This window comes from Hylobates moloch, unplaced genomic scaffold, assembly GCF_009828535.3.
Source record: "Hylobates moloch isolate HMO894 unplaced genomic scaffold, HMol_V3 SCAFFOLD_10, whole genome shotgun sequence".
Classification (NCBI taxonomy): domain Eukaryota; kingdom Metazoa; phylum Chordata; class Mammalia; order Primates; family Hylobatidae; genus Hylobates; species Hylobates moloch.
In genome coordinates, this window is record NW_026652285.1 from 26456910 (window position 1) to 26475807 (window position 18898).

General features: G+C 54.1%; 2 protein-coding genes across 4 annotated transcripts; one reads left to right on the forward strand and one right to left on the reverse strand.

Moving 5' to 3' along the window:
* The first annotated feature begins 631 nt into the window (after positions 1–631).
* WNK4 (WNK lysine deficient protein kinase 4) lies at positions 632–17265 on the forward strand. Of its 3 annotated transcripts, XM_058445462.1 has the most exons (19): positions 632–1315; positions 2756–2928; positions 3935–4155; positions 4420–4577; positions 5089–5177; positions 5258–5474; positions 7447–7711; positions 7947–8068; positions 8300–8358; positions 8459–8576; positions 8850–8966; positions 13744–13881; positions 14770–14824; positions 14931–15538; positions 15617–15677; positions 15781–16189; positions 16279–16478; positions 16637–16734; positions 16842–17265. In XM_058445462.1, exons 1-19 carry the CDS (start codon positions 698–700, stop codon positions 16842–16844), a joined length of 3729 nt encoding a protein of 1242 aa, XP_058301445.1. In that variant the 5' UTR covers positions 632–697; the 3' UTR covers positions 16845–17265. The 3 variants fall into 3 exon arrangements, with proteins under 3 accessions (XP_058301445.1, XP_058301444.1, XP_032019611.1); XM_058445461.1 differs by having other exon boundaries at positions 16637–16868; XM_032163720.2 differs by lacking the exons at positions 632–1315; positions 2756–2928; positions 5089–5177 and having other exon boundaries at positions 4063–4155; positions 16637–16868.
* Positions 17266–17789: 524 nt separating this feature from the next.
* LOC116474888 (cytochrome c oxidase assembly factor 3 homolog, mitochondrial) lies at positions 17790–18867 on the reverse strand. Its single transcript, XM_032163721.2, has 2 exons — positions 18623–18867; positions 17790–18321 (listed from the first exon to the last, which is right to left on the reverse strand). The coding sequence occupies exons 1-2, from the start codon at positions 18834–18836 to the stop codon at positions 18215–18217; spliced, it is 321 nt and encodes a 106-aa protein (XP_032019612.1). The 5' UTR covers positions 18837–18867; the 3' UTR covers positions 17790–18214.
* Between the last annotated feature and the right edge of the window lie 31 nt (positions 18868–18898).

Sequence of the window (18898 nt, forward strand, 5' to 3'; positions counted from 1 at the left end):
GGAGACTGGCAAACAGAAGGGGAGGAAGGAGAGCCCACATAGCAAAAACAGCCACTCTGGCCAGGGCTAGGCTGCGGCCAAGGTGGCTTGGAGGGGATGGATGACCGAGCTCTCGGTTTGGGGGAGGGACTTATCCTGGCGAGTACACACCCATTCCCTATGCAGACCAGAGGGACAACAACGTCAGACCTTTCCACTGACCTCTCTATGTTCGGCCTGGGGCTACTCTGGACAGTTAGGAGGGGGTGGTGCTGCCTTATCTGGGGTGTGCAGGAGGGTGGTAGCCTTAAGTAATCCCCCACTAGGGTCCGGGTGTCGTTCTCTCTTGCCCTCCCCTGCGCACAAACAGGTTTGCGCACTCTTAGTGCGGGAGGACGCACCGCGGTCTCCCACTCAGTTCTGGCCTCAGAGTGAGACTGCGGCCGGGGGCTCGGGAAAGAAGGGGACGCGGCTGGGCGGGGCGGCGACTAAGGTGAGGGGCTGCTCGCGGGGATCCGCACCGCGGGAGCAGCTCGGAGGTGCGGCCCTGGGGGGCAAGGGCGGGCCGCGGGGCGGGGCCGGGGGCGGGGCCGGGCCGAGCTGGGGGCTGGGGCCCCAGCCGCTCAGCCGGAGCGCTGCGCACCCAGCGGGTCCGCCTGTCAGGCCGCCTCCTCTCTGGCCGTCTGATTTTCTACCTTTCGGCGCCCTGCTCTTCCTCATGTTGGCACCCCCGGCCACGGAGACCACCGTCCCCATGTCCCAGACTGAGGCCGACCTGGCCCTGCGGCCCCCGCCGCCTCTTGCCACCGCGGGGCAGCCCCGCCTCGGGCCCCCTCCTCGCCGAGCGCGCCGCTTCTCCGGGAAGGCTGAGCCCCGGCCGCGCTCTTCTCGTCTCAGCCGCCGTAGTTCAGTCGACTTGGGGCTGCTGAGCTCTTGGTCCCTGCCAGCCTCACCCGCTCCGGAACCCCCCGATCCTCCGGACTCCTCTGGTCCTGGCCCCGCGAGGAGCCCACCGCCTAGCTCCAAAGAACCCCCCGACGGCACGTGGACCGAGGGAGCCCCTGGGAAGGCTGCAGAAGACTCCGCGCGTCCCGAGCTCCCGGACTCTGCAGTGGGCCCGGGGTCCAGGGAGCCGCCGAGGGTCCCTGAAGCTGTGGCCCTAGAGCGGCGGCGGGAGCAGGAAGAAAAGGAGGACATGGAGACCCAGGCTGTGGCAACGTCCCCCGATGGCCGATACCTCAAGTTTGACATCGAGATTGGACGTGGCTCCTTCAAGACCGTGTATCGAGGGCTAGACACCGACACCACAGTGGAGGTGGCCTGGTGTGAGCTGCAGGTGCGGCTGGGAGCCCCCTCGGTGGCACCTTGGGATGGGACTCTGGAGGTCTTAGGATGAGAGACAGAGGGTGGGGTAGACAGCATCAAGGGAAGGATGTATTTTTCCAGTCAAATGTCTATAAACACCTCTGCTGTCTTTGCCCTGAATGATCTGGCTGACTGGGCTGCAGAAGGAGAGACTGAGGCAGGTGGTGTCTGGTGACTCCCCCATGGGTATGAACATTCTCACTTTAAAGTCTCCATGCTCAACCCTGAGAGGCGGAAAATAGGATGGGAAGTTGGGCAGGGGAGCCAGTTCAGGTCAGTTTCCTGCTGGTGGGTACCCACAACCCCTTCCTCTCCCCTAAGTCCTGAGATCCTTAGTTATGACCCTGGTCCTCTTGATCCCTTCACTCCTCCTGTCCCCCACCTATTTGCAGACCAGGAGGCTGGGATGCGGGAAGCCAGGAGCTGGGCAAGGGTCCTCTCCAACTCCAGAAGATTTAGGGCAGTTGTGGCAGAATGGGGTCCCCTAATCCCTTCTGGAGCAGTCAGACTTCTGGACTTCTCCACAGCTGTGAGGAGGGGGACATAGGGAGCTCTAGCTCTCGAGTGAGTCCAGTTCTGCTCCTCATCCCACTGCCTACCTGTGCTCTCCCTTCCCAGACCTAAAGGCACTAAGCCCATGGGCTTTAGGGGGACCTTCCTCCCATTGTCCCCATGCTACATATGGGTTAGGAGAACCCAGTCAACTTGGGGCCTGAAGCTTCGGATTCAGATCAGGGGACAGAGCCTAGGGGAAGGGTCCCTCTCCAGCCCTGGCACAGGGCTCGCCCCTAGCGCCTGCCAGTGCCACGCCCCAGGCTCTGGGCCAGGCCAGGAGAGGCAGCCAAATTGGGGGGTGAGGGGAGGGAGAGGAGCCGGGGCGGGACAACTATGGGGGTGGGTGGCCTCCTGGCGCCTAGTCCTGGATCTTTTCTTTCCTTCTCAGTACCTCCCTCCGTATCCCTCCCGCCTTCCGTCTGGATCTAGCAGTTCTCAGTTTCTGGGGCCAACCCCCTTGCCGGCCCCAATTCCCTGCCCGCAGTATCCTGCTGCCCGCCTGCTGCCTGCTCACTGCCAGCCCCCGGGTGCCCCCTCCCGCCCCATGGCTGGCCTGGGCAGCCACAAAGGCACTATTGAGCTCAGGGCTCCGGGACCGGGCTGCATAAAGGTGCTTGTGTCCAGCAGGGGGTCTAGGGGGCTGCCCCAGGCCCAGGTTGGGTGTGTCCTTGGATCAGCTTACGTGTGGGACCGTTGGAGAGTTCAGGGTCTGCAGCCCATTGGGCGAGTAATCCCACTAACCCCACCCCATCTGTGGGCTCCAACCCTCACCTCTTCCCCCAACCCACTCCAGGTGTCCCTCTTCCTTTCTGTGGGTGTCCTGGGCCTGACGTGACACCCGTCCCCCATCCCACAGACTCGGAAACTGTCTAGAGCTGAGCGGCAGCGCTTCTCAGAGGAGGTGGAGATGCTCAAGGGGCTGCAGCACCCCAACATCGTCCGCTTCTACGATTCGTGGAAGTCGGTCCTGAGGGGCCAGGTTTGCATCGTGCTGGTCACCGAACTCATGACCTCAGGCACGCTCAAGACGTGAGCTCTGCGCATGAGTGGGTGGGGAGAGGGAGGCTGGGGTGTGTGCCCACTGCTTCCTGAACTCCCAGGCTCCTCAAACTCTCTAATATCCAGGTGTAAAACCAGGTGCACCATCTCCCTTCACCCAACCTGTGTCCCTGCCTCGGTGAGTGGCAATGTCCACCCAGCACTCCAGTAAAAAACTTGGGTGTCTCCCCAGACTCCTCTTTCTCCACTCTGCCCCCTCATCAGTCTGTCCCCAAATCTTTCCTTAACCTCTCCCCACCTGGCTTTCACTGCTTCATCCATGCCACCATCTCAATGCCATCTCGCTGATCTGGAGCCCCGCAGCAGCCTCCTAAAGGGCCTTCCCAAACTCTGCGACCCTCTAAGCGATCCTATCTTCCTGCAGCCTGGAGGATCTTTCCCAGTTGGAAATCTGAACTGTCACTCCCCTCCTTAAAACCGCTTCAAAGTTTCTCATGGTCTTGGAATAAAGCCCACACAGGGTCACCTGTTCACAAAGTCCTTAGGATACAGCCTCACTTTCAGCCTAAGTTCCAGACACACCAAATTCCTGGCACCTCCTCCCACCCTGCCTTGTCACTGACTTTTTTTCCTTGCCTTTGAGCACTGTGTCCTGTCTGCCTGGGAAGTCTCCATCCCTTCCCCCTTTCACCTTTGAGCTCCTACTCATCATTCAAGATGCAACACAAAAGTATTTCCTCTCCGAAGCCCTCCCTCATGCTTGGGGCAGTTAGTCATCCCTTCCTGCGCTCCCACAGCACCTTGGCCGCGGCCCTATCTATCAATTTACTTCCCAACCCGTTGGGTAACGTCACGTCTATCCACCACATCCCCTGACTCAGTTTCTCCCTGGAGCCGAGCAGACATAGGCTAGGAGAATGCTGGCAGAAGATGCGGAGGCGGCAGCAGGGTGCGGCAGGGGGGAACTTCCCAGTGGGGGGCTCCTCCCCGGAGGACGTGTCCCCCACCAGGACTCTGGCTGTGCGCCCTCCCCCAGGTACCTGAGGCGGTTCCGGGAGATGAAGCCGCGGGTCCTTCAGCGCTGGAGCCGCCAAATCCTGAGGGGACTTCATTTCCTACACTCCCGGGTTCCTCCCATCCTGCACCGGGATCTCAAGTGCGACAATGTCTTTATCACGGGCCCTACTGGCTCTGTCAAAATCGGGGACCTGGGCCTGGCCACGCTCAAGCGCGCCTCCTTTGCCAAGAGTGTCATCGGTGCGTCTCTCCAGGAGGGTCCATGCCGTTCCTTCCTCTCCCACCTCAGAAGAGAACCTGGGGACTTCCTCCCCTCAGCAAGGGCCTTCAAGGTCCACGGAACTACCAGACGACAGGGAAGCTGAGGAGACCTATGGCACCCCCCTCAACCCCACTGTGGGCCGGGGTCACTTGCACTCGCAGGGTTGCCTGGGGCTGCCTAGCCCAATGGGAAGGACGAGGCCAGAGTGCCCAGCAACCTGATCCCTGCTGTGGATCCTACAGGGACCCCGGAATTCATGGCCCCCGAGATGTACGAGGAAAAGTACGATGAGGCCGTGGACGTGTACGCGTTCGGCATGTGCATGCTGGAGATGGCCACCTCTGAGTACCCGTACTCCGAGTGCCAGAATGCCGCGCAAATCTACCGCAAGGTCACTTCGGTGAGAGGGATGGGGCTGGCGGGAAAGGCAATTCCAGGGCCACTTCCCATTTTCCTGCGCCGGCCAGCCCGCAGTCAGTGCCCTTTGCCTGCACGAAAACAGGCTAGACACAGAGTCGCCTTGGTGAACACAGAAGGATATTGAATGCACACGCGCCCCCACCAGTACACGCTATTTAGAATAATAATATGTGTGGTGCTCCCAAGAGTTCACAAATGATTTCGCATCCCATCTCTCATCCAATCCTTCCAGCTGCCCTGTGAGGTGAGCGGGGCAAATGTTCCACCCTGCGATTTACAGATGAACAAACAGCGGGAGACTTGCTCAAGGTCACACTGTAAATACTTGGTGGCGGGGATTGGAATTTGAAATCACATCTTCCAGTAGCAGTCAGGCTTTTGCAACTGCACGCGCAGCTGCCTAAGGCGGGAGTGGAGTAAGGGGTGGGGGGGTGTCAAGCCAAGAGCTGGGGATCAGAGGACCGGAGGTGTCATGCAACCCCTTCCCCCAGGGCAGAAAGCCGAACAGCTTCCACAAGGTGAAGATACCCGAGGTGAAGGAGATCATTGAAGGCTGCATCCGCACGGATAAGAACGAGAGGTGGGGGTGAAAGGGCAGAGCGTGGGTAGAGTAGGGCCGCGGGCCGCGGCGGGCTCGGCTCACCCACCCGTCACCCTCAGGTTCACCATCCAGGACCTCCTGGCCCACGCCTTCTTCCGCGAGGAGCGCGGTGTGCACGTGGAACTAGCGGAGGAGGACGACGGCGAGAAGCCGGGCCTCAAGCTCTGGCTGCGCATGGAGGACGCGCGGCGCGGGGGGCGCCCACGGGACAACCAGGCCATCGAGTTCCTGTTCCAGCTGGGCCGGGACGCGGCCGAGGAGGTGGCACAGGAGATGGTGAGCGGAGGACAGACTGTGCTGTCACTGGACGTGTAAAGGTCATTGACCCGAGGGTACAGTGCAACAGGGATGGGGCGCAGGAGGGGTGGCAGCGATGGGGGCGGGGCACCTCACCCCTCTCAAAATCTCCTGCAGCGTCTCCCTACCTCTCCAGCTCTAACTTACCCGCACGCACACCCAGTTTTCCTTTACAGAGGGAGGTCCTCCAGCGTCCCTGCTTTACCTCCAGCCGATCTGTTCTTCCTGGAATGCCCTTCTTGCCAATTTATCTTTTCCTTCTTTCCCCCTTCCCCCTTTTTCTTTTTCTTTTTCTTCCAATATGATCAGAACCATCGATTTCGGGAAGCCGTCCCCTTTGGAGTCAAACTTAAATGCTTCTTTCCACTTCAGCAGGTTCTCGGTTACAGCACTCCCCACTATCGGTCCTGTCTTAAACCTGAATAAGTTCCTATCTTTCTTCTCCACTAGACTATAAACTCCATGAGGGCAGAGACTGTGTTTTATTGATTCTTTTATCCCTGGCAGTGCTTGGCACAGAGTAAGAGCTCATTAATAGCCCACATCTGTACATGGCTTAAAGCGCTTTCACATGCATTTGATCTTTGCTACCCATCCTGCATAGGGGGGCAGTTTTATCTCAACTTTTTCATGAGGAAATGGAAATTCAGAGAGGTTGAATACCTTGTCCAGGGCCCCAAGTAAGTGGAAGAGCTGGATTGAAACTGTGGTGGTGGCCGGTCGTGGTTGCTCACGCTTGTAATCCCAGCACTTTGGGAGGCCGAGGCGGGCGGATCACGAGGTCAGGAGATCGAGACCACGGGCTGAGGCAGGAGAAGGCTGAACCGGAGGCGGACTTGCATGACCAAATCGCCACTGACCCACCTGGCGACACGCGTCTAAAAAAAGAAACTGTGGTGGTTCAGATTTTAAATCAGGTTACCCTTCCCCACCTCCTTTACTCACTCAGCAAAGCTTGCGGCTAAAAGGAATGAGGAGGTGATGAATGGAAGCTGGTAGAAGAGGAGAGGCATAAGATGCAAGGGCAGAAGCTTGGGGGCTGGCTTAGGAAGTCCTGAAGGGAGTATGGGATTCTTTTTTTGGGAGTAATGGAGTCTCACTCTGTCACCCAGGCTGGAGTGCAGTGGCACTATCTCGGCTCATTGCAACCTTGCCTCCTGGGTTAAAGCAATTCTCCTGCCTCAGCCTCCTGTGTAGCTGGGATTACAGGCAAGAGCCACAACGCCCAGCTAATTTTTGTATTTTTAGTAGAGACGGGGTTTCACCATGTTGGCCAGACTGGTCTCGAACTCCTGACCTCAAGTGACCCACTCGTCTTGGCCTCCCAAATTGCTGGGATTACAGGTGTGAGCCACCGTGTCTGGCCGAGTATGGGATTCTTAATAGAGACATGACAGTTGCAAGGGTGGAGACCACCTACGGTAGGTCAAGAATCTGAGAATGTGTTAGAAATTTAGAGCAGGTCTCCATAGCATGGCCCAACCTGACCTGAGATCAAATCTTGATCCATTGCTGACAAGGGATCCTTGGCCTTGGCACTGTTGACATGTTTGTTTTAAGGACTGTTCTGTGCATTGTAGGATGTTGAGAAGAACCCCTGGCTTCTACTCACTAGATTCAGTAGCACCTACCCTTCAGTTTTGGCAACTAAAAATGTCTCTAGATATTGCCAAACATCTCTTCTTCCCATTGGAAACCACTGACTTACTGTATAACTATGAACCAGCCACTTCATTAATCTCTAAAATGGAATGGTAAGATTTATCCCACAAGGTTGTTTGGAGGATCTAGTGGTGATAATGCAAGGAGCTGCCAGTTAACAGACATAGTGGGGTAATCAGTAAGTGTTGGTTTCCTTCCTCCCATATCCTGGAGTTCCCAAGAAGGTGTCCTGATGGATCTTTGATGGGGGGTCCCAAGCTGTGTTCCTCATCCCCCACCCCAACTCCAGGTGGCTCTGGGCTTGGTCTGTGAAGCCGATTACCAGCCAGTGGCCCGTGCAGTACGTGAACGGGTTGCTGCCATCCAGCGAAAGCGTGAGAAGCTGCGTAAAGCAAGGGAATTGGAGGCACTCCCACCAGAGCCAGGACCTCCACCAGCAACTGTGCCCATGGCTCCCAGTCCCTCCAGTGTCTTCCCTCCTGAGCCTGAGGAGCCAGAGGCAGACCAGCACCAGCCCTTCCTTTTCCGCCACGCCAGCTACTCGTCTACCACTTGTAAGTCACCCCTGATCTTGAGACGTAGGTCCCAGAACACCTTGGCCTCTGCCCCCTACCCAGAAGTTCACCCCCACAGCAGTCACTTACCCTGCCTTCCACCTCTAGCCATGAAGCTCCCTCCAGGAAGGAACTCTCCCACAGCTCCAGGCCCCTCCTTGCTTAGGCAGGCCCCCTCCTCTGCCACTATTCCCTTTTATTTCCCCTTTTTTTGATCCCCTCCCTCCCCAACCAGCGGATTGCGAGACTGATGGCTACCTCAGCTCCTCTGGCTTCCTGGATGCCTCAGACCCTGCCCTTCAGCCCCGTGGGGGGGTGCCATCCAGCCTGGCTGAGTCCCATCTCTGCCTGCCCTCGGTGAGAGGGGGTTGCATGGGGGGGCTCCCAGCCATTCCAAGCCTATGACCTATCTCCCTCCTTGTGAAACCCAATCTTATGATCCAGCCCCATGTCCCTGGAAATCCACCATTCTTGTCCTCCTCTTCCCTAATTCCATCTCCCTAATATCCTCCTAGCATCCTTGATACCATCTCCCTAGATCTCAACAGTTATCTTCCCCTGACCTCATGAACCCTTATCCTGTTTCAGGCTTTTGCCCTATCCATTCCACGTTCTGGCCCTGGAAGTGACTTTTCCCCTGGGGACAGGTATGTTCTGGTACAAGTTGGGGTGGCAGGGTGAGACACCTGGGACACTGGGGTCCCAGTGTCTGCTCTGACAGTCATTCTGTCTCCTTCTCTTTACCAGCTATGCCTCAGATGCAGCTTCAGGCCTTAGTGATGTGGGAGAAGGGATGGGACAAATGAGGAGACCCCCAGGGAGGAATCTCCGGCGCAGACCCCGATCCCGGCTGCGGGTCACTAGTGTAAGGATGGAGTACAGGAGATACAGAGTAACCTACAGAGCCAGAAGGGAAGTGTCAGGGGGAGGCGGGGGAGGTCACCCAGAAAAGGGGAGAAGCAGTGTGTGACTAGTACTCAAGAGGCGGCCAGTCTGTTTTCTAATACCAGACTTTAGGGGTGGGGTCTACTTATCTCCAAGTCTATTGTGGCTGCTGTCACTTGGCTGGGGTAGGGTGGAGACACAGCATGATGAAGAGGGCTTGACTTCCTCCCCTCTGCTGACTTTGAATCTGAAGGTCTCAGACCAGAATGACAGAGTGGTTGAGTGCCAGCTACAGACCCATAACAGCAAGATGGTGACCTTCCGATTTGATCTGGATGGGGACAGCCCAGAAGAGATTGCAGCTGCCATGGTGAGGAGGAGAGAGATGAGGACAGAGTGTTTGGATCTGGAACAAGAGTCTCCTTCCTGATGTCCGCTGGGACTGAAACCCACTGATCCGACAGCAAGTGTTTTTAAATCTCTGGTTGACACTTAGCACAGTAACGCTGAAGATGTCTCAGCCCTTGTTTTGGGGGAGATTTCTGTTTATCCAGTGAGGTTTGGCTTCTCAGCTGGAGCAATTTGAGACTCACATTGACCGGGTACACACAAGTGCTACGTATAAGTGCCTGGTAGACGTGCAATACTGTGGCTGTAGGTGAAGGATGGGCTGGGCAGCAGGGGCAATGGGCTTACCCAGGATCTTGGCAAATGGGTGAGAAAGGCCGTGAAGGGTGGAAAGGCCATGGAGGGTGTCCCTATGCAAGGACAGCATAAGCAAAGGCATTCCAAGTAGAGAGTGACTTGGAATATGGGTCTGGGAGGGCTTCATGAGGAAACCACTATCACTGGAAGTAAAGATTCCTATAGGAGAGTTGTGGGGAGTGAAGCCGGGTAGGTAGAGTGGGCCCAGATTGTAGAATAGACAATGTTAAGAGTTAGGCAGAGGCCAGGCATGGTGGCTCACGCCTGTAATCCCAGCACTTTGGGAGGCCGAGGCAGGCAGATCACCCGAGGTCAGGAGTTCAAGACCAGCTTGGCCAACATGGTGAAACCCCGTCTCTACTAAAAAATACAAAAATTAGCCGGGTGTGGTGGCGCATGCCTGTAGTCCCAGTTACTCGGGAGGCTGAGGCAGGAGAATTGCTTGAATCCAGGAGGCAGAGGTTGCAGTGAGCAGAGATCACACCATTGCACTCCAGCCTGGGCGACAAGAGTGAGATTCTGTCTAAAAATAAATAAATAAATAAATAAATAAATAAATAAATAAATAAATAAAGAGTTAGGCAGAGCGGGCTGGGTCCAGTGGCTCACACCTGTAATCCCAGCACTTTAGGTGGATGAAGTAGGAGGATCGCTTGAGCCCAGGGGTTCAAGACCACCCTGGGAAATATAATGAGACCCTATCTCTACAAAAAATTTAAAAAATTAGCCGTGTGTGGCGGCACATGCCTGTCATCCCAACTACTTGGGAGGATCACTTGAGCCTGGGAGGTCAAGGCTGCAGTGAGCTATGATCATGCAACTGCACTCCAGCCTGGAAGACAGAGTGAACTTTGTCTCAAAAAAAAAAAAAAAAAGGCAGAGTGTAACGTGACAGTAGGCTTTATGAAAACCATTTGCCATGGGATGTGGAAGGGGGTTAGGGTAAGGGAAAATACCTGGGAGGTAGACCCAGGAAGCCATCTGTGGACAAAGGAGAGAGTGGCTTATGGGAGGGAAGAGGAGAAAGGGTGAATCTGAGGGTTGTTTCGGGAAAATAAGTTACTCTGTAATCCAGTAACCTATTGACGTAGTACAGAACATAGTACGTAGTAGATGCTCAATAAATATTTGCTGAGTTGATATGATAGGGAGTTAGGGAGAAGGGATGTCAAGGACAACTTGTAGGCCACCAAAGGAGAGGAGAGTAGGCCACCAAAGGAGAGAGGAAACTAGAAATGAAAGGTTTTTTTAAAGAGGTCATGATGAGCTTGAGTGAAGAAGAGACAGCCAAGACAAGACCCTCCATAGCCATGGGATATGGGTCAAGCAGGGCTGGAGAGATGTGGATGGAGGAGTAGTCAGTACAGAGTTGAGAGTGAAGGGAGATGAGCCAGCAAAGCCAGAGACAGAGGGTTGCAGAGTGTGTCTCAGCGCATACCACCAGTTCTGGAGTGGGAAGTGGGAGGGTAGGTCATCGAAGGACACAGAGATGAAGCCAGAGAGGTAGGAGGATGTTAGTCAAAACTGAGTGAGGAGAGAGTTTCAAGGAGGTGGCATAGGGTGAATTCTCAGGCAAGACCACACTGGCTTTTATTAGGAGATCTTTGTGGGAGACCAGTTTCAGTGGAGTGGGGGCGGTGGATGCCAGCCCATGGGGTGAAGGAGGGAAAGGAATGGGAGAAACACCAGGCATCAGGAGCCCTCTCTAAAGCATCTCCTCCATCATGTCATTCACCTTGTGTCCAGGACAAAGACACAATATCACCTGGCACACAAGGCTCATCACCTTCCATCAAACCACTTGACCCTTTCAGAGTCTTCCCTCCAGCCATACTGATTTCAAAATGGGCCTCTGAAGAGGCTGGGTGCCTTCCTGCCTCTGCCTCCACCTGCTTAAGGGTCTCTCACTCTTAGAGCCTTCTGTATTGGGCTTTCAAACCCCCTCTGATCCTGCACAGCCAAAGTGACCCCACCCCATGCACCCAGAGTCCTTTGTCCTCTTTTCTGTCCTTACCCAGTCCACCCTCCACTCCTCTGCAGCAGAATTCTCCTGCGACTTGAATCTGATCTGTTGATTTTCACCCGAAATTATTTAGTGGCTACTTGTGGTTGTAGAGTAAGGTCCAAATTCCAAAGCCTTTAAAATTCACAGCACATTCAGCTACACTTGAGTCCTCACTATTTTAAGAATAGGCTGTGCCGGGCGTGGTGGCTTACCCCTGTAATCCCAGCACTTTGGGAGGCCGAGGCGGGCGGATCACCTGAGGTCGGGAGTTCAAGACCAGCCTGACCAACATGGAGAAACCCCGTCTCTACTAAAAAATACAAAATTAGCCGGGCGTGGTGGTGCATGCCTGTAATCCCAGCTACTCGGGAGGCTGAGGCAGGAGAATCACTTGATCCCGGGAGGTGGAGGTTGCGGTGAGCCAAGGTCATACCATTGCACTCCAGCCTGGGCAACAAGAGCGAAACTCTGCCTCAAAAAAAAAAAAAAGAAAGAAAGATTGAATAGGCCAGGCATGGTGGCTCACGCTTGCAATCCCAGAACTTTTGGGAGGCTGAGGCAGGTGGATCACTTGAGGTCAGGAGTTCGAGACCAGCCTGGCCAACATGAAGCCCTGTCTCTACTAAAAATATAAAAATTAGCTGGGCGTGGTGTGAGGCAGTCCCAGCTACTCGAGAGGCTGATGCAGGAGAATCTCTTGAACCCAGGAGGTGAGGTTGCAGTGAGCTGAGATTGTGCCACTGCACTCCAGCCTGGCTGATAGAGCAAGGCTCAGTCTCAAAATAATAATAATAATAATAATAATAATAATAATAATGTACCATGCCTTTCATGCTTCAAAGCTACTACACTGTTCTCTCTGCCTAGACTGCTGTTCTCTTCCTGATGAACAGCCTGGAATAGAGGAAGGGGTCGCTTTCATGTAATACCTAAGTTCAAACTTCAGCTCTGTTATTACTAATCCAATGAACTTGGGCAAATTTCTTAACTCTGTAAACTTCAGTTACATATAAGTGAAATGCAGATGATAGTATTTGTTTTGCAAAGATGTTCTGATATGACACAGTGTAATGCAGAAGTGTCCACACATGGTAGGTCCTCAACAGAGGTTGCTTTTCTCATCTGTCAATGTTCATCTCCAAAGACTTACTCTGTGAAACTGCCCCAGCTTCCCCCTATCCCCAGGGTGGTATTCTGTCTTTGGAATAGCATTTTTAAAAATTGTGATTAAAAAAACATAAAAATAAAATTTACCACCGTAACCATTTTTAGGTGTACAGTTCAGCAATATTAAGTATATTCACATTGCTGTGAAACAGATCTCCAGGGGTTTTCTTACCTTGCAAATCTGAAACTCTGTACCCATTAAACAACTCTGCCTTTCCACACCCCCATCCCCCCAACCCTGGAACAGCATTTCTATCTATATCTCACTTGTAAGTGCCTTACCTATTACGGGCTGCCTTGCAGTAGGTTTAATTATGTATTTATGTGTCTCTTCCACTAAGTTTTGGGCTTCATTAAGCCTAGGACCTTGTTTCATGCTTCCCTGTATTCCCACAGTACCCAGCACAATGCCAGCACATAGTAGGTGCTCAATAAGTATTCATGGATTTGAATGTGACATTTGCCATTTATTGCCTTACTCTGACTTAACTGTGTGGGATGGGTGTATGTGGGTCTGTGTGTTATACTTTATAAACCCTATGGGGCAGAAATTGTGTCCAAAAGCATGCGAGGCAGCAGTGAAGATAACTCAGGCTCTGGCTTTGGGTAGATGTGGGTTTAAATCCTGTGACCTTAGGCAGACGGAACTTAACCTCTTTGAGCATTGGTTATCTTAATTCTACCACAGCAATATTAATATGGGCCCCAGAAAGTTACTGGTGGTGTTAAATGTGATAATATATGCAAAGCAGCTGGTATATATACACATCCTATGAATGTTAGCACCTTTCCTTCTAGGCTGTATTTCTCCTTACACCACACAGTGCCTGGAACACAGTAGGTATTTACTTGTTTTAGGTTGGTGGTTGGCAGAAGCAGTAGTGTGAAGGGTGAATTTTTTATTTTTATTTTTTTGAGACAGAGTCTTGCTCAGTCGTCCAGGCTGGAGTGCAGTGGTGTGATCTTGGCTCCACCGTTTCCCAGGTTCAAGTGATTCTCCCATCTCAGCCTCCCGAGTAGCTGGGATTACAGGTGCCCGCCATCATGCCCGGCTACTTTTTGTATTTTAGTAGAGACGGGGTATCACCATGTTGGCCCGACTGGTCTTGAACTCCTGACCTCAGGTGATCCGCCCGCCTCAGCCTCCCAAAATGCTAAGATTACAGGCGTGAGCCACCGCGCCCGGCCTGATGTTTTCAGATCAGAAGCAGGGGGAGAGGGATGAGTGAGATAGCAAGCTCTCCCTCCCCATCCTATTGACCCTTGCCAGGTGTATAACGAGTTCATTCTGCCCTCGGAGCGAGACGGATTTCTCAGACGGATTCGGGAGATTATCCAGCGAGTGGAGACCCTGTTGAAGAGAGACACTGGCCCCGTGGAGGCTGCTGAAGATACCCTAAGCCCCCAGGTCAGACCCCTCTGGACACTTCCAGGGGAAATGGACGCTCTGCTCCAGGGTTCATTACTCTCTGCCCTCAGCGGTCCCCTTGGATTTAACTCCTCTTCATCTCTGGGACCCTAAAACAGTGGCTCTTTTTTTTTTTTTTTTTTTTTTTTTTTTTGAGGTAGAGTCTTGCTCTGTGGCCCAGGCTGGAGTGCAGTCGCACGATCTCGGCTCACTGCAAGCTCCGCCTCCCGGGTTCACGCCATTTCCTGTCTCAGCCTCCCGAATAGCTGGGACTACAGGCGCCCACCACCACACCCGGGTAATTATTTTTGTATTTTTAGTAGAGACGGGGTTTCACCGTGTTAGCCAGGATGGACTCGATCTCCTGACCTCGTGATCCACCCTCCTCAGCCTCCCAAAGTGCTGGGATTACAGGCGTGAGCCACGGCGCCTGGCCTAAAACAGTGGCTCTTACCCCATTTGAGAATATGATGAAAGCCGTGAACTCTTGTTCTCGAAAACTTGTTCAATACATACTTTTAACTCATTATTTTGAAATAATTTCAGACTTGTGGAGACAAGTTGCAAGAATTATATAAAGAACCCCTGGATACCCTTTGCCCAGATTTGCCAATTGTTAGTGTTTTGCCACCTTAGCATCATCGTCTCTTTCTCTCCCCTCTGTATGTGTGCATACATATTATATTTTTCGGAACCACTAAAGAGTAAGTTGCAGACATCATGCCCTTTTACCTCTATACATTTCAGCACATATGCTTCTGAATCCCTTGAAACTCACGTACAGACTCCTAGAGGTTCATGGGTCCTAGCTTAGGAACCCTGGTCTGATGCCTTCCATGTCAGACTGCTCTTCCCCACTGTGACTGTGGACTCCTTTTCCTGCCTCAGGAGGAGCCAGCACCATTACCTGCCCTGCCTGTCCCCCTCCCAGACCCATCCAATGGTATGTACTGAGTTGTGTCCTTACTCATCCCAACCCTTGGGGTTGCTCCTGGGAAGGGCATACGGCATGTGGGACTGTGGTCTCAACATACCCTCCTTCCCAGCAGAGCTCCAGAGCAGCACCTCCCTGGAGCACAGGAGCTGGGCAGCCTTCTCCACCTCCTCATCTTCTCCTGGAACTCCTTTGTCTCCTGGAAACCCATTTTCCCCTGGAACTGCCATTTCCCCAGTTCCCATCTTCCCCATCACTTCTCCCCCATGTCATCCCAGCCCCTCCCCATTCTCCCCCATTTCTTCCCAGGTCTCCTCAAATCCCTCTCCACACCCCACCAGCTCTCCACTTCCATTCTCCTCCAGCGCACCCGAGTTTCCAGTCCCACTCTCTCAGTTTCCCCAGAGTTCTCTCCCCACGACTTCTCCACCTACATTCTCTCCCACTTGTTCTCAGGTCACTCTTAGTCCCCCTTTCTTTCCTCCATGCCCCTCCACTTCTCCCCTCCCCTCCACCACAACAGCCCCTCTCCTTTCTCTGGCTAGTGCCTTCTCACTGGCTGTGATGACTGTGGCCCAGTCCCTGCTGTCCCCCTCACCTGGGCTCCTTTCCCAGTCTCCTCCAGCCCCTCCTAGTCCCCTCCCTAGCCTGCCCCTTCCCCCTCCCCCTGCTCTTGGTGGCCAGGAGAGTGCTTCACCCCACACAGCTGAGGTGGAGAGTGAGGTGAGTAGAAAACCAAGAGGGATGATTAGGGAGACTCCACTCTGCACTCTTCCCTTCTCATGGCTCCACACTTTCTAGGCCTTGCCACCTCCTGCTCGGCCCCTCCCAGGGGAAGCCAGGCTGGCGCCCATCTCTGAAGGTGAGGCCTCTGACCACTGACCTTCCCCTGCCATTATCCCTACTCACTGTCTGTCCTGTCACTGCTCTCCTTTCCTCATGCCTTCTTCCTCGTTGCCCTACAGAGGGAAAGCCGCAGCTTGTTGGGCGTTTCCAAGTGACTTCATCCAAGGAACCGGCTGAGCCTCTTCCCTTGCAGCAAACATCCCCCACCCTCTCTGGTTCTCCGAAACCTTCAACCCCTCAGCTCACTTCAGAGAGCTCAGATACAGAGGACAGTGCTGGAGGCGGGCCAGAGACCAGGGAAGCTCTGGCTGAGAGCGACCGTGCAGCTGAGGGTCTGGGGGCTGGAGTTGAGGAGGAAGGAGATGATGGGAAGGAACCCCAAGTTGGGGGCAGCCCCCCACCCCTGAGCCATCCCAGCCCAGTGTGGATGAACTACTCCTACAGCAGCCTGTGTTTGAGCAGCGAGGAGTCAGAAAGCAGTGGGGAAGATGAGGAGTTCTGGGCTGAGCTGCAGAGTCTTCGGCAGAAGTGAGTCTGGGGAGGATGGAGGAGCAAGAGGTGAACCTGGGAGAGCAAGGTGTGTGGCTAGCCCTTTCATGCCCTCTGTGCATCCTCAGGCACTTGTCAGAGGTGGAAACACTACAGACACTACAGAAAAAAGAAATTGAAGATTTGTACAGCCGGCTGGGGAAGCAGCCCCCACCGGGTATTGTGGCCCCAGCTGCTATGCTGTCCAGCCGCCAGCGCCGCCTCTCCAAGGGCAGCTTCCCCACCTCCCGCCGCAACAGCCTACAGCGCTCTGAGCCCCCAGGCCCTGGTGAGACTGCAGTCACCCAGCTTCCATCTTTTCCCTGAGACCCCTTCCTGTCGACTGTTTTTCTCCAGGCCCTGGGGGTCTGCCCCAGGGGAATAGACTCCCTCTCCCCACCTCCCCTTTCCTCACTTAGTGCTCTCCCTCCCCCATCCTGCTCCCAGGCATCATGCGAAGGAACTCCCTGAGTGGCAGCAGCACCGGCTCCCAGGAGCAGCGGGCAAGCAAGGGGGTGACATTCGCCGGGGATGTTGGCAGGATGGTGAGGGCGGGACCAAGGGAGGGAGAGCCCAGGGAATAGTACCTGGCTGCAGCTTCGCCTTCCTCCCACCTTGGAGGTTTCTTCATCACTTTTTCTTTTCCCTCCAGTGAATTCAGAACAGAAGCCATGTATCTCCCCCACACCAGGGCCCACCATGGAGCTTGTGTTCTCAGAATCTGATGCTTTTCTGACCAACACAACTGAGCAAGGAAGATCCCAACACTGAAGGGGTAGAAGGCCAGGGGGACATGGAGAGTGCAGCTCCATTATAGTGAAAAGCCAAACATTATGTGAACTGTTTGCTGTGTGGAGGTGCTAGTTCTGCTGCCTACCATCTTCATCTCTAGCCCCTCCCCTGCCAAGAGTCAACCACTAAGCAATCCCACCCAAGCCTGGATGCTTCTAGAGGGGCCCACTCCCAGCTGGGAGAGTGTAGGGGATATGCTCACACCACATTAGCAGCAACCAATAAAAATGCTGGAAACAAGGACGCCGTGAATCCATATGCCATGCCTTAGGAATTGGGGGAGCAAAGCCTTGTGGGATGAGGCAGGGAAGGATTTAAAAGGGACTTTCTTTTCACAATAGGAGGCAGGGGTGGAAGCTGCCCAGCCCTCTGGCTTCCTGCCATCAGTTAATGAGGAAACTGCAAGGTCAGTGATCCACTTGACTAAGTTAGGATCCCCTCCAGACCCCACCCTAGACCTGTACAGGCAGGTACCAGGGAAAGTTAAAAAAATGAAGACTGCTTGTCTTTCACCCTTCATCCACTTCTCTCTCTCCCTCTCTCTGGGGATGGGAAAAGCAGTAGAGTTACAGTATGTTCTTGTGGGTAGAGGACAGAAGAGTGACCTTCCTTCCCCTAAGACGTGGGTTCAGTCTCAAACTGCCCAGTGATCTCTCCCTTAAATCAGGTGGAAAGATCTCATGGAAAAAGTAATTCTAGTTAAACATTTACAGCTCCCTGGGGCAATGCCACCACTGCAGCTACTGCTTGTGAAGCTTTGCAGCATGAAGTGCCATATGCTGCCTCTCAGCCTCCATACTCACTTGACTCCAGGAGAATGACTCAGTTTATTATTCTCAGTTTGACCCTATGTATCCCACTGTAGGCTCAAACACTGCAGAGCTGCCATGCCTAACCTCATAACAGCTGCATCCCTAGAAGATGAAGGGGGTAAACCACAAAGTCAGAAACTTTGGGAAAAGCCACGGTCGCATGCACACCTCTCAAACAAGGAAACAAACTACAAGAAAGGGCTCAGTCATTGTACACAGCAAGTGTGCGGTGGGCAAAGTTCTGTTCTTTTGACAGTGGCCAAATGCGTAAGTCCCTGGTTTCTTGGGCTCAGTCATGGTCCAAGGTCAGTAAGAAGGCCAACAATGTTGTGAGCAGGATTCAATTTCCACAGGGTCATGGGGCATCATCCACCATGTGAAGGGGCTCCAGCAGGTTGGACATGATCAATACCCATCCAGATTAGGATCCTGACGCCCTTGCCAGAGCTCGGGCTCGGGCAGCTTTGGCCTCGTCTTCTAGCTCATCTAGGAAACGCTCCTGGGAAATCGAGTAGAAGGTGTAACCATCTGGGGAGGTAGGTTCAGGAAACCACACGGAATATGCACATTCCCGTTTCCTAGATTTGCTCTACCACTCTTGCTACTCTCCCAAATCAGTGATTCCGGCTGCCCGCCGCTGCTGTTTCTAAACCCGGAACCCCAATTCCGTTACTATTAATACGTCAAATTAAAAGAGTACCTTAGGAATAACAAAAGAAAGTACTAACCCCATTTTACCCCCAAATTAAAAGGGGGTTCAGCCCTCTTGCACACTCTGTTCCCCTGCCCCTATATGCGGTCCCCTTGAGTCCACAACACGGACGGATACAAATAGCTAACACCAGGGCCCCGATGCCTAGGCCGGTCATGATGTTCCGGGTTCGCCGCCGTGGTAGGACCTTCTGCCACTGGGCAAGCTGCGCCTGCCGCATGGAATGCAGTTGCTCGGGTGTCAGCTTCTCCCGAGTCGGGTCGATACGCTGAGCGAACGGGGCCTCTCCACGCTTAGAATCCAGAGGGTCACCAGCTCCCGCAGACGCCATGTTGCCGCTCCTCCCTTCGCGGTGCCGCCGCGCGGGGCTCGCTGGGAACAGTAGTCCTTGGC

Excerpts from the sequence above, each read along its gene's own strand:
- WNK4 (XM_058445461.1), top strand. The coding sequence starts at position 698 with ATGTTGGCACCCCCGGCCACGGAGACCACCGTCCCCATGTCCCAGACT. Across the intron at positions 5,475-7,446 it reads AGGAGGTGGCACAGGAGATG|GTGGCTCTGGGCTTGGTCTG; the intron begins GTGAGCGGAGGA and ends CCCCAACTCCAG. Across the intron at positions 14,825-14,930 it reads CCTCCCAGACCCATCCAATG|AGCTCCAGAGCAGCACCTCC; the intron begins GTATGTACTGAG and ends CCTTCCCAGCAG.
- LOC116474888 (XM_032163721.2), bottom strand. The coding sequence starts at position 18,836 with ATGGCGTCTGCGGGAGCTGGTGACCCTCTGGATTCTAAGCGTGGAGAG. Across the intron at positions 18,322-18,622 it reads GGCCCTGGTGTTAGCTATTT|ATGGTTACACCTTCTACTCG; the intron begins GTATCCGTCCGT and ends CTACCTCCCCAG.